The 13,257-nt window shown below is 42.8% G+C and overlaps 2 protein-coding genes across 2 annotated transcripts; one reads left to right on the forward strand and one right to left on the reverse strand.

Annotated features, from left to right (window-relative positions):
- Window positions 1–10,834: 10,834 nt before the first annotated feature.
- On the reverse strand, window positions 10,835–11,957 carry EMC8-9 (ER membrane protein complex subunit 8/9). Its single transcript, XM_090158690.1, has 4 exons — window positions 11,649–11,957; window positions 11,502–11,578; window positions 11,271–11,432; window positions 10,835–11,045 (listed from the first exon to the last, which is right to left on the reverse strand). The coding sequence occupies exons 1-4, from the start codon at window positions 11,856–11,858 to the stop codon at window positions 10,886–10,888; spliced, it is 609 nt and encodes a 202-aa protein (XP_090014816.1). The 5' UTR covers window positions 11,859–11,957; the 3' UTR covers window positions 10,835–10,885.
- A 215-nt stretch (window positions 11,958–12,172) lies between these two features.
- On the forward strand, window positions 12,173–13,137 carry LOC149926706 (uncharacterized). Its single transcript, XM_090158754.1, has 3 exons — window positions 12,173–12,660; window positions 12,726–12,872; window positions 12,937–13,137. Exons 1-3 carry the CDS (start codon window positions 12,316–12,318, stop codon window positions 13,111–13,113), a joined length of 669 nt encoding a protein of 222 aa, XP_090014880.1. The 5' UTR covers window positions 12,173–12,315; the 3' UTR covers window positions 13,114–13,137.
- The last annotated feature ends 120 nt before the right edge of the window (window positions 13,138–13,257 follow it).

A 13,257-nucleotide genomic window follows, 5' to 3' on the forward strand; every position in this document is an offset into this window, starting at 1 on the left:
CAACCAAGCCGCGCGAGAAGAGTGTCCTCCAGTCTAGGAAGTTGAACGGCCAGAACGGCTCGAGAGTCAGGGTTAGGCTTCGCAGCCAGGAGAGGCCACTGGGCTGCGAGAGACCGCCAGGTGCGAGTCCACGAAGAGGTGATCGCTTTCCCACAGACACTCTTTAGCTCCGAGAGTGTCGAGGGAAGGAAGAAGTGCACCCCCTGAGGACGTTGAAGCTGGGTGACCCCGGCCAGTTTGTTTGCCGTTTCGTTGCCTGGCACTCCCACGTGAGCTGGGCACCAAAGGAAAGTGACGGAGCGGGGATAATTGTCACATAGATCATAGATTATTGAAACAACCGGATCAGAAGAGCGCGTCCGCAGTTGGGTGAGGGCACTCTGAGAGTCAGAGCAACTAACCAGCTCACCGGGCACATTTGTCACCGCGTATGAAAGAGCCATCTGGATAGCGACGAGCTCAACCCGGTTGATAGGATGCCCGGAGTCCACGAAGGACCTCGCGCCGACGCCGAGGGCCGGAATCGCGAAAGCCGCACCAGCAACACCCGAGTCCGAGGAGAGCGAGCCGTCCGTATAGATGACCAGTGTGTCAGAATTTATAGCCCGGTGTACCTAGTAACAAAGACCATACCACCGGAGGCCTATCATCATAGTGCCCTACGCCAGCGTCCCCAAGCCCGGACAGGTGACAAATCCAGCATGGGTAGCAGAACCCCACTACTGATGGTCTCACCTTTGACGCAAGCCACTCAACCCAGCAGAAGGTGCAGCAATGGGTGGACCAATCCCCACTTCGCACACAGCAGTGGGATTTAGAATGGATGCTATAGCAACTCCAGCCGACACCCTACCTATGAAGGTAAGGAGCCAAACCCTTTGGAAAGAGCTCCTAAAGGGAAACGACGAGCACACAGCAGCCCAAGTAACCCGGCACAGCTGGCACCGGAGATCCCGGTTGGCCCCAAAAGGCCGGGAAACAGGACCGCCGTGCCCGCATATGGAGGCTCGCCGCCCCACAGCAGGCTACCCAATCCACCGAGGCGGCCAGTTTGCCTGGACCCTCTCCGTTAGCCTGAACCGAAGTTCAGTATCCAGCCCAAACCTGACCGAAGTCGGAGGTGGAGATAGGACCATTTGATCAGAGCTAACATCTCCCAGTGCGCCACCGCCCTTATGGGTTACAAGAGCCGGACCCCGACTTCCCGGTAAAGCCACCAGTTATTGCACACTCTAACCCGTTTAGGGCCCCGTATAGATGACCGTAGCATCTCTGGCGTAAGGTTCGAGGGTCGCGAAAAAGAGCTGCCGAAGTGCGTCAGATGGCAGGTCTCCCTTGGTAGAAGAGAGCCAGCGAGGAATGATCGTGGCCGCTGGTGGTTCCCACTCCGGTGTTCGCAGACGAGGGAGATGGGCCCTGGAGTAGTTGAAAAGCCAAGTGAGATTGTATTGTTAATAGAAAAAATAGATTGAGTTTTTTCACTTAATCGTAGACAATGAGTTATCTCTATAAAAAAGTATTCCCGCGATAACGATCGTATATATATATATATTGAAACATTTTATTGTACACACGCAGTATGAGTTCCTTGATCACTTAATAAACTTAGTTATGATTTTAACGAGTGTTTTCCATCAACCAACTAATAAGTAGTTAGAATAAGGTTAGGATAAGAGAAAACAAAACAGAGATTGTACTCCTGTGCAAGGCACCACGCTCGAAGAGGGAAAGGAAGTCGGCCCGGTGGGAAACGGTCCTCGATGAGTTCCAGAGAAGGTAGGGTAGATCGCAAAAGGGAAGGATAGAAATTGGGTGTGTCAGATGCTCCGCATGTAGCGATGTTAAAGAGATCCAGGAGGTCTCTCCGAAAACGCAAAGGAGGAATGGCTGCTTCGGATTCCATGAGCCGGATGGGAGTGGACTGTGGAACTCCTAGGATGACTCTGAGAGCGGCATTTTGAACCTTGTCGAGTTTGCCGAGCGTGGTAGCTGTGGCCGAGGCGTAGAGAGAACTAGTGTAGTCGAGCCGAGAGCGAAGGAGATGCGTGTAGAGAAGGCGAAGGACCTTCCTTCCCGCCCCCCAACGAGTCGCGGAGTTGCAGGCTAAGAAAGACAAAATATATAGTACAATCGGCGCCAGGATGCCTCAGATCGTTTCCAGTCATTCCACCGCGCGAAATTTGAATTTAGCCACTTTACGGTCCAATTCGAATTTTGCTCTGTTCATCGTCTTTTAGCGCCATCTAGAAACCAAAATTGGAATCTTTATTTTTAAATTTCATAATTGTGGTGGCAAGCAAATTTAAAAGATAAGGCATTACTATCATTCTTCAATTTAAAATAGTATGTATAATTATTTAATTTTGTAAATTTATTTCTACGTCTTACCAGTTAAATCGGCAGTTTCTTTTAAAATAGTTACCACGGTTTCTTGGGGCTTACGTTGTCTTAATGAGCTATTGACGTTTAAAATTATGTTTTTGTCTTTACTTGTTAACAATAAACCTTTATCGTGCTTTTTATAGTAACCTCTTGGGCTATAAAATATTTGGAGCTTCCATTATCGAACTTTCTTTAGCAAAATAATTCGGCTGTATTCAGTAATTAAACTCGTGACAACATGAAATTAAGAAATAGATTCCAATTTCGGTTCGTAGATGGCGCGAAAAGACGATGAAAATCACGAAATTTTAAATTGACCGTAAAGTGGTCAAATTCAAATTTCGCGCGGTCGACTGGCCGGAAATGGTCTGAGGTATCCTTGCGCCGACTGTACTATATATTTTGGTCTTTCTTGGCCTGCAACTGACTCTAATACCAATAGAATGACGCCTGAAATAAATTTATATGATATCGAGTGCCGTTGAATATAATTCGTCGATTCCCGGGGACCTATACGGAGCTATAGACTATACGGACCTATTGTTTCCACTGTATTATTCACCTTCACCATCACCAACACCGCATACATCAGTAGCGAAAATAACAGCCTATTTCCTCTATACTAGAGGAAAAGGCTAAAAAGGTTGGATTAACACACTTTTGGTAATATTCTGCTAGGAAAATGTCAAATAACACTGGCTGAAGAAGTAAATAAAGTGCACAAAAATTTACATAAGAGGGAACCCAGTTTACTTTAAAAGTAAATTGAAGTGCTGAACAAAATGGGAAGACTAGCTACTATGACGTAGCATCAAAAGCGACATAGGATAGGACCTGAAAGTGTGTCAGTACTGTATAATGGATCCGATTGGAAGCGTGACGTCAAAACTGTAAATTGGAAAACCAAGTACAATGACTTTTTTCTTCATGTGATGCTCAGCACTGAGCCTATTTTTGAGTTGTTGAATGTACTCCAAATGTGAAATTTTCTCCGCCCCAGTGTGTTTTAGAACCTATATCTACGGGCAAGTAATTCGAAGTAAGAAAATCGCGCCAGACCATAGACTAAATATATATTTACTAGTACTATTCCAACTAGTACGCTCGCTATGTAGTCTATTGTGAGACTAGCTCTTAGTAAATATTTTAAAGATTCTGAGATTAGAAACATTCATCCTCTTGACGAATTTCTGGCTATGCTATTGCCAGGGGGTTTAAACAATAGACTGTCTTCTAGCTAGTTTGGTAAATTGGCTTGTCTTTGTAGTTGTTGCATGTGGAGCCGAAGACTGGTAAGAGAAAACTTCGTAGTCGGGCATTCAAAAATTCTGCATGTTCTAAGACTCTAAGCTATTGCTTGCTAAAAAGTGGTCTGTCCCTCAACCCGCTCTAGTCCTCGCCTCGGTTAACGAAAGTTATCACCAGCAGGGCTGGATTAACCAATAGGCCGAATAGGCCTGGGCATCAAGCCTACAAGGGGCACCAAGAGGGTTCAAAAAATAAAAGTACAAAACTTTAATCATTTGCTTTTCACAAAATATTTTCCGAGGTAATTTTAGTAAATGCGTCCACCCCTACTTGCCCCTATGAACCAAAAATATTTGATTGTCACATTATCTGACGGACTGCCGTCTAGCCCCTGACGACATACTAAATCTGGCAGCAAAATTAATTTTCCTTCAATTTCTCAATTATAAATTGAGAAAGCGCTTAGCTCGCTTCGCTCGCTATTGAAAGGGGGGCACCAAACTTAACTTGGGCCTAGGGCCCCATAAAGTCTTAATCCGGCCCTGATCACCAGTCTCGAAATGCCCACACTTCTCACTGCCGTAACGTTCGGCGTAAATTCGAACATAACGTATCCAAAGTAACCCAAAGGCCTTTTGGTCCCACATCAATCGGTTGCGTTCAACCAAAAGTAAATAGAGGGAGAAAGTCTATAGCTGCCTTCAGATTTTTCCTTCCACCATGCTTGACATCCTTTTTAAAGAGCTAGTGATCACGTGATATTTCTAACCAATAAGGATAGCACATTACGCGCGAAGTAGTGCATTTGTGGTATTCCGGTCCGCGCTCAAGATGAAAATTTTGAATTTTATTCCCTGGCAACCATGTCACCGCCTCGCGATTTCAAATAGTCTCTCTGTCAAATGCTGACCATTATTTGCTTCGATAACGGTTGATTTTAATAAATAATTACTATACCAATTGTAAAATAAACAAAAAAAGCTCGTAGCTATAGCTATTATTTCAGTTAAACTTGCAAATTGTTAGGCCTTAACATCGTATATTTACCAATTAGTCCTGATCTCTGCTCTTAGATGGCGCCACGCTCTCCACGATTTAAGTGAGCGTTATTCTAGTTACGGTTTATTTCTTTTCAAAAGTCATGTTATTATTTTTAAAATGTCACATTTTAGTTTCTATCATATATCTCCTTTATTTAGGAACTAAATTAACCAAATTATCGAAAGCAAAAGTTTAATATTCACGTATTTTATAGAGAACTATTTTTCATCGTGGCGGAGTACAACCGATACCTTTGTGTCCCTGTAAAGAGGCGAGGGGGAAGTCATTTCCGAAGCCCAAAATTTTTACCCCTCAAATAAGACGACGTGCGGTTGGACCCAAGTGCCAGACTTTTTCCCTCTATTTACTTTTGGTTCTACAAGATCCGGTATCACAGAGCACAAGAAACCGGATGACACTTTCACTGCCACCACTGAGGAGGCTGCGTCCATTGTGAAGGTTTTTTTTGCGCCATAAAAGTCAGCACCCTTCCACCCAGACCCCATTACACAAACACGCCTAACTCATTTCTCTTGTAAACCTTCGGATTTAACTTAAAAGCCACTAAATCGTCGGGTCCAGATGGCGTTCACCCATTCTTACTAAAATCACTTGTGAATGTTCTTGCCCTTCCCCTATACCTGATAATATCCCGCTCTTTTTTAATGCCTCTTGGAAAGAAGCGAATATCACGCCGATTCACAAGTCAGGCTCCCGTATTGGCCGAACTAAATACCGCCCAATCAGTAACCTGAATCAAATCCCCAAACTAAGTGAACGCCTCGTGTATGATCAAGTTGCTAATCACTTGTCTAAAATCAACTCAGCCCTGGATGGCCAGTGTCCTGTGTATAAGAAGGAGTTGGAGTTTCTAAAGAGTAGAACCAACTATGGAGGTGAGTAGGAAGCTAAGCTGTCTGCAGGTCAACTTAGGCAAGGGCAAAACTGCAACCTCTGCGCTTAGACAGTCTTGCCAGGAAGGCTCTATAGACATTGCCTTACTACAGGAACCATACGCAATTAACGGTCGGGTAATAGGTCTACCCATGGGAACAAGGATCGTCTGTTCCCAGGACAATCCAAAGGCAGCTGTAGCTGTCTTCAACCCTCAGGCACAAGTGATCGTGCTCTACGAAGACTCTCACATGGTTGTGGTGGATGTGCTTTTGGGGAATCTAAGCTTATGCCTGTTCTCCATTTACATACCACCAAATGATGACATTGAATTCCATATCGATAAGATTGCGAATCAATTGGAAGTACAGAGTGGAAAAAAGGTTATCTTGTGTGGTGACTTTAACGCCCATCACGCGCTTTGGGGATCAAAGCATCACGATGAGAGGGGTAGGTTGTTAATCGACTTGTTCAACTCGTTTGATTTGAATGTCGAGAACGATCCGGGTAGTGGCCCGACGTTCTGGACCGTTAATGGTAAGAGCTGGGTGGATCTTACGGTATCCAGTATGGCAATTGCGAGTAGAGTAATTGAATGGCGTGTCAGCAACGAGGAAACATGCAGTGATCACAAATACATTTTCTTCGAAATTGGTGATCTTGTCCTGGAGAATGATTCGAATGCAATTCGTGTCAAGGATATTGATCTTGAAAGGTTACAAGATATTATCGTGCCTGACTTGGAGAGGTTGATGGAGTCTCCACTCAACAATGAGGTTGAGGTCGAGGCATGCGCGGTGGAGATTAATAATCTCATTATTGAGCGTTCGAAAGAATGTTCAAGGTTGCGTAAGAATAAGGGGCACAAGTCCACTCCCTGGTGGACGAGCGAACTCAGTGAGAAGAGGAAGGAGTTACGAACGCTCAGGAGGAGGTTCCAAAGAACCAGGGACCATGCAGCCCGGGAGGCGCTAAAGGTCGAGTACCGTCGTGAGTCAAAAAGCTATAAAGCACTTATAGCAGACTCAAAGCTTAAGTCCTGGCAGGATTTCTGCACAAGGGTTTCAAGGGAGGATCCTTTCTCCCTACCCTATAAGTTGGCCACAAAGAAGGTCAAGTGTAAGAATGCATTAAATTGCATCAAGAAACCGAATGGTTCTTTGACCTCAGGTATTGAGGAGACGTGGTCTACTCTGATGGATACTCTTTTTAAAGAGGACTCCTTGGATGATGATGAGGAGGTTCATACGACAATAAGGGAGTCATTGCACGAAGACTTCATGAGTCAGAATGATGAGCCATTTACGAGTGATGAGGTCTTGGAGACTATCAACTCTTTTAAGAAGGGCAAGGCTCCTGGTGAGGATGGTATCACCATCGAGCTTTTCAAGATATTTTTCTTAGCTTGCCCAGCGTTGTTTGTCAGGCTTTTCAACACTTGCCTCAGTATGGGATACTTCCCAAAACTTTGGAAGGTTGCTAAGTTAGTTTTTCTCTATAAAGAAGGCAGAGACAGGCAGGACGCTAAGGCCTACAGGCCAATCTCGCTTCTTCCGGTGGTAGGGAAGGTGCTTGATAAGCTGTTGTCAAGAAGGTTGTATTACTTTCTCCACAGCAACAAATTGCTTAGCGATAAGCAATTTGGGTTTAGACATAGTCGATCCACGACTCACTGTCTAACCAATATGGTGAACCAAATCAGGGATAACAAAGCAAATAATTGTCACACCAGTCTGATATCTCTAGATATCGAGGGTGCTTTTGACAATGTGTGGATTCCAGGAATCCTACACGGTTTAAGGAACTTTAAGTGTCCGAAGAACATATATGAGACATATGTTAGCTATCTGAAGGATAGAGTTGCAGTGGTGAGGGCAGGTAGTACCTGTGTACGGAGAGTACTGACCCGCGGCTGCCCTCAGGGTTCATGCAGTGGACCTCTGCTATTCAATGTGGTTATGGATAGCGCGGATGACTTGCAGTCATTATTTTGGGGCACGTCCAGGCGTGCTCTCGAAACCATGGGTAAGGTGATCGTGGATAAATTGACTAAGTGGAGCCAAGTCTATAAGCTGAGTTTTTCCATTAAAAAGTCGGCGGCTATCACCTTCGCCGCAAAATCCATAATGAAAAGGCTCCCAATCTATAAGATGGGAGCCGTCAACATTGCAAATGTTGACAAGTTGAAAGTTGTCGGTGCCACCATCGACAGCAAGCTTTCCTTTCTTCCTCATCTCGAGGAAGTAAGTGTCCGGGTGACGAAGCTGGTGCAAAGCATTGCTTGTTTTGCAAAGGTTGAGTGGGGCCTCGACCATAAAGCGTTAAGGACTATCTACAATGGGTGTATTGTGAGAGTAGTGGCTTACGCTTGCGGTGCTTGGTGGAAGAGCACGCAAAATAGTGTGATGGTGAGGAAGTTGAGCTCAATTCAGAGAATTGCGGCCCTTCGTATTACTTGTGCTTACCGGACTGTCTCGAGCGATGCGCTGCTGATCCTTGCTGGTATTCAACCGTTAGACCTGGTGGTGAGTCAGGAAGCTGCTGTGTTCAGGTCCTTTTCTTTTAGAGAAGACAGTAAGCACTGTGGGGTGGAGTTACGTGGTGGTAACTACCTCTACCCAGGCAACCCATGGGAGGACCACCAAGCGTTCAGTAGCAGTATAAACATCACAGAGCAACTACCCAATTCCAATGGGATAGAGGTGTTTACTGACGGTTCGTTGTCCGGTCGGGGTGCCGGAGTGGCATTTGCTGTGTACAGAGATGGTGTGGAAGTGTACAATGAGGTCACTCGCACTAATGGTAAGGTGGATGCGTTTTCTCTTGAGCTGTTAGCAATACATGAGGGTATGTGCTGGTTAAGGACGCATGGTCAACGTCCTGGTGTTGGTGCAACGGTTTTTACAGATTGTCTTTTTGCTATTAACGCATTAAGCAATCATAAAAACAATCATGGTTTATGCCATGATATCCGTAAGGTGTTAAAACGGATGGAGACTCAAGTCAACTTTACTTGGGTAAAGTCGCACACTGGGTGTGCAGGGAATGAAAGGGCTGACTTTCTTGCAAAGTCAGCAACCGATCTTCCCGAGGAGAAGGAGATGAAGCCAACTAAGTTGGTGATTAAAAGGTGGCTCAATGAGGTGACGACTCAAAGGTGGCAGGAGTCGTGGGATGAGAGTGAGAAGGGAAAGGTAACTAAGAGGTACTTTCCTAAGGTCAATGGTAGCTTCAACACGAATTACTATTTGACGCAAATCCTAAGTGGACACGGTAAGTTCCCACTCTACCTGTTCAACTTGGGTCATATTGCATCGCCCAAATGCATATGCGGTGCTCTGGAAGCAGACTCAGAGCACTATGTTCGTAATTGTCCTAGAACAAACCATTTGTTAAGGAGACCAATCCGCGAGAATGGACTCCACAATCTGGATAACGAAACGATCAACGATCTTGAACGCGTAATGCGTTATATCGTTGTGAATTTTGACGAACTCACGAGTGAGTCGTGAGTAGGAGATGCAGGTATACGGGTGTATACCGTTGTGTGTATGTGATTTAGGAAGCATTTCCTATCTTTGTATACAGGTCGACGGCTCGGCCGGGACAGATGATGAGTAACCCCTGTAATGCTTTGGCGGTGCACGGGGTATATAAATACAACAATCTGATGTCTAAAATCAACTTCTTATCTCGGTACCAGCTACTAACTTATGGTCTGGGTGGTTGGACGAAGGCTTTAGCGTAGACGTTATCTACTTAGACTTTTCCAGAGCCTTTGACTCGATTCCCCACGCTGCCCTCCTTGAATCCCTACATATGCGGGAATTACTGATGATGCCCTCGCCTGGATAGCGAACTACTTAAGCGGTCGGAAGCAACGAGTCGTCCTAAATGGGGTGTCGTCTGACCGGAGTGACGTGGGTAAAGGGGTTCCTCAAGGTTTGGTCTTGGGTCCCCTGCTCTTTAATGTCCTCATCAATTCTCTACATGACGCAATCCTCATAGCTCTCATCTTCCTCTTGGTAGACGACTCCAAGCTCTTCCATAAACTTAAGGATGTGTCCCAATGTCAGGAGCTCCAGGCTGATCTAGATAGGGCTTTCCACTTGGCAAAATCGCGTGGGCTTGCCTTCAATGAAACTAAATGCTACGTCCTCCACCTAGGGCATAAGAATCCCAACTTTGCTTATAATTTCAATGCCACACCCCTTACTACCAGTGCACTCTGTCCGAACGGGACCTTGATGTTTTGGTTGACCCCTCTCTCAAATTTTCCACACACACCAGCAAGGTAGCCAAACGTGTCCTTGCAGTTGTAGGGCTGGTCCGCCGTAGTTTGTATTTCCGCCCGCCTCAGCTGGTCAAATCTCTCTACAATTCCCTAGTACTTCCCATTTTTGACTTTTGTTCTCGAGGTTGGTCCCCTTACTTGGAGACTGACCAAAAATCGCTGCAAAAAGCTCAGAACCAATTTACTCAATTGGCCAACAAAGTCTCGGCCTTACCAACACAGGCTCTTAAAATCCAACCTGTTATGACTCGTCACAAACTCAACAACCTATGCCTTCTAAACAAATTTTTCACAATAACTTGGTTCTGGGCTTTTTGGACTACTTTTCCCTTGACACGCAGGTTCTCGAAGCTAGTCAAACCCCGTGCAAGAACCACTTGACGGCTAAATTTTTTTCTCAATCTGTTATTAGTGACTGGAATGCTCTCCCACAAACCATTGTCCCAATTACTAACTACGCTAAATTTCGTTCAGCCTTAATAGTGTCCACCTGCAAATCACTTTGTAATCTCTTATTTTATGTATTTTTAATATATCGTCTGTATTACTTTATTTTACTATATTCTGAATTTTGTCTTTATTATAAAATTATTTTGTACTGTAACTTCCTACTATATGTACCTGCGAATCTGCGCATAAGTAGGATTATCGGCTTGGAAGGCCTTCATTGATCAATAAATAAATAACATTCTCGGGAGTTCCATTCCTTTCTAGAAAAATTTCCTTATAGGACTTCAGAATTATAAGATTACCTGAACTGAATCCTGCAAGCTTAAAAGTGACCCATGTTTTCAATGTTGGTTTTTGACATATCTTCTCTATATTTAATTCAAAGTATTCTACCCAATTGCCACTACAAATCTCTACACCTGGTTATAAAACTTTGATTTTGTGGTTTTCACAATAAATATATTTTAATTGTTTGAATTTTAATAATTTTAATTGATACTTACAAACACAAATAAATATGATACATATTGCATATAATGGAATGGGGTATATTTAAATTTGTTCGATAAAAAATCCTTACAAGCACCGTAAGATCTCAGAGTTAATATTTTTGTTACTCCAATCTTCGGATATATTGTCTAAGTGGTTATCAAAATCTACTAGATTTCGATAGGCTTTAGAACGCAAGAGGGCTGATGTTACTTCCAGAGCAGTTTGGCCCTTTTCCAATTGGATACTGAACAAGAAATTAACATAATGGAATTAATGGGTATCAGAAACTGAATGCTTGAAAAGAAAACTATAGGACAAGGTTTATGATAGGAATTGGAAACACAAAGATGAATTTTTGTTTTGAACATGTCATGTACACGTATCATTTTTACGGCAAATTAACTTACTACCCCACCCCACACATGTGCAAACAATATTCCACAAACATTCAAAATAAACGTCAGCATACTTATGATCTTTGAGTTTCCATTTGTTATCCTGAAGTTGATAGAAGCTGAATGCCATATCATCACAAGAATCGGATAGCCGCTGATTGTCCAACATTATCAAAAAGCTTTCTCCATAGTTTTCACTGATCTTTTCAGCTACTCGATACGCCACAGAATCTGGGCTGAAATTAAAAAACAAACTGGTCAATCATTTACGTAGTTATAAACAGAAGACAAAATGAAGCTTGCACCTTGAATCTCTAAAATTTTCATTGGCTTGATAATAACCGGCAATTGCTAGCCCATTACTCTTACAATAGCTATCAACCTAAAAAAATGAGATACAATAAAATATCCAACTTTTTAGTAGGCCGGAGGCTTGACAAAGTCAGACAAACCTGCAAAAGCGCAGCTTCCACCATAGGCGCAAGGCCTAATGTTAAGTGAAATAAAGGTACGCAATCTACAATATTCACACTTCCTGACCCGTTCTCCTTATTCTTTTTCTTTTCAGCAAGAAATATACCATTAACTGCGCAATGAGGATACTTCATTAGATGCAAAATCATTTTACAATAGGCTTTAACATTAAGCACAAAATCCGCCATGGCTACTCGTTCCAATATACTGGCTCCGTGACCCGTCCAACTACGATCCGCTCGCTCAGTCACTTAGCGTCGCGTACAAGTTGATCTAAGTTGGCAGTGTTTTGGTCCAGAACCTACATTTTAAGCTGATATTGTTTGAATACAAAGGTGACCGTGCAATAGCTAAATATATAAATATTTGAGATAATATCATAATAGTTAATTTCAGATAATTATGTGCTTTATTTATTTTCATTAAAAAAATATTGAAATAAACTATTGATTAGAGAGCTGAACTGGAAGATTGAGTCGCCACCTAGCGGATAACCTGTTCAAAACATTTTGGATAAATTTGTTTTTATGGCCGTTCCCCTTCAGGTTCAGCTTCCCAAGCTTGAACTAATTATTCATCTCTAATGTTGCGTAACTTACTATTGTATTTCAAACTGCATTTTATGAATTTTAATAAACCGGTAAGATGGTAGAACCCCGCCAAAGACATCGAAAACAAAAGTTTTCAAATATAAGTAGTAGTAGTACAAGCACTAGCAATATTACAAAGCATCCAGTAACAGGGCCAGAATTGATTAAAAACAATGACACCTATGTTCAAGGCATGTTCTATGCATTAACCGCCGGTTTTTTAGCCGCTTCGGCTTCTCTTAGTGGGAAATTTTCAATGACCTCTAGTGAGGCTTTATTAGCTTGTAAATCAGTTTTTGGTTTCCTTTACTTTGATGTTTCGGCCGAGAATAACCTCACCCCGAACAACAATGCTTGGTTGATGGAACAATCTGAACAACTTCATCAAATGTGCTCTAATGTTAGTTTCATATTACTTTGTGATAAAAATAAAATTAATTGGTACTAACAAGAATCTCGTTTCAGTTTCTGTTAACATTCAGAGTGGTATTCTTCGTATTAATGATTCTTTGCAACACGATTATGTGGACAGTTTTCACCAAGTCTCTACATCTATGCAGATCTACGTTAGAAGCTACAGTCACTAATACAGCTGCCAATTTCTTTTTTACCGTTAGTTTTCATTTAAAACTTTGGATAAAAAAATGGTAAAATTTGACGTATTCACAATTTTCAGGCAATATTTGGTCAAGTATTCTTCCGAGAGGTGCTATCGGTGATGTGGTGGTCAGGAACGGGGCTGATTATTGTAGGCCTTCTATTTATTCACTCTGGAAACAACAACTCGAGTACAATAACGCCACCAACAACGCCAACCAGGCCCACATATTCCACTAACAAAAAACATTCCTAATTACAATTAAATCTAAATAATATATACTGAAATCATTGTAAATTTCACATTTTAATTGCTGTATTTATATTATCGCGATCAAGGTTATGCAATTTCATTGTACAATTTAGCACAAATAAACGTTTTTCTAAAGAAATTTTGCGT

This window comes from Leiobunum rupestre, chromosome 9 (genome assembly GCF_980474605.1).
Source record: "Leiobunum rupestre chromosome 9, qqLeiRupe1.1.hap1, whole genome shotgun sequence".
Classification (NCBI taxonomy): Eukaryota; Metazoa; Arthropoda; class Arachnida; order Opiliones; family Sclerosomatidae; genus Leiobunum; species Leiobunum rupestre.

Coding starts and splice junctions, on each gene's coding strand:
- EMC8-9 (XM_090158690.1), bottom strand. CDS start 11,858: ATGGCGGATTTTGTGCTTAATGTTAAAGCCTATTGTAAAATGATTTTG. Junction 11,579..11,648: donor TGGAAGCTGCGCTTTTGCAG/GTTTGTCTGACT, acceptor TCATTTTTTTAG/GTTGATAGCTATTGTAAGAG. Junction 11,046..11,270: donor TGGAAACTCAAAGATCATAA/GTATGCTGACGT, acceptor TTTCTTGTTCAG/TATCCAATTGGAAAAGGGCC.
- LOC149926706 (XM_090158754.1), top strand. CDS start 12,316: ATGGTAGAACCCCGCCAAAGACATCGAAAACAAAAGTTTTCAAATATA. Junction 12,661..12,725: donor TTCATCAAATGTGCTCTAAT/GTTAGTTTCATA, acceptor ATCTCGTTTCAG/TTTCTGTTAACATTCAGAGT. Junction 12,873..12,936: donor CTGCCAATTTCTTTTTTACC/GTTAGTTTTCAT, acceptor CACAATTTTCAG/GCAATATTTGGTCAAGTATT.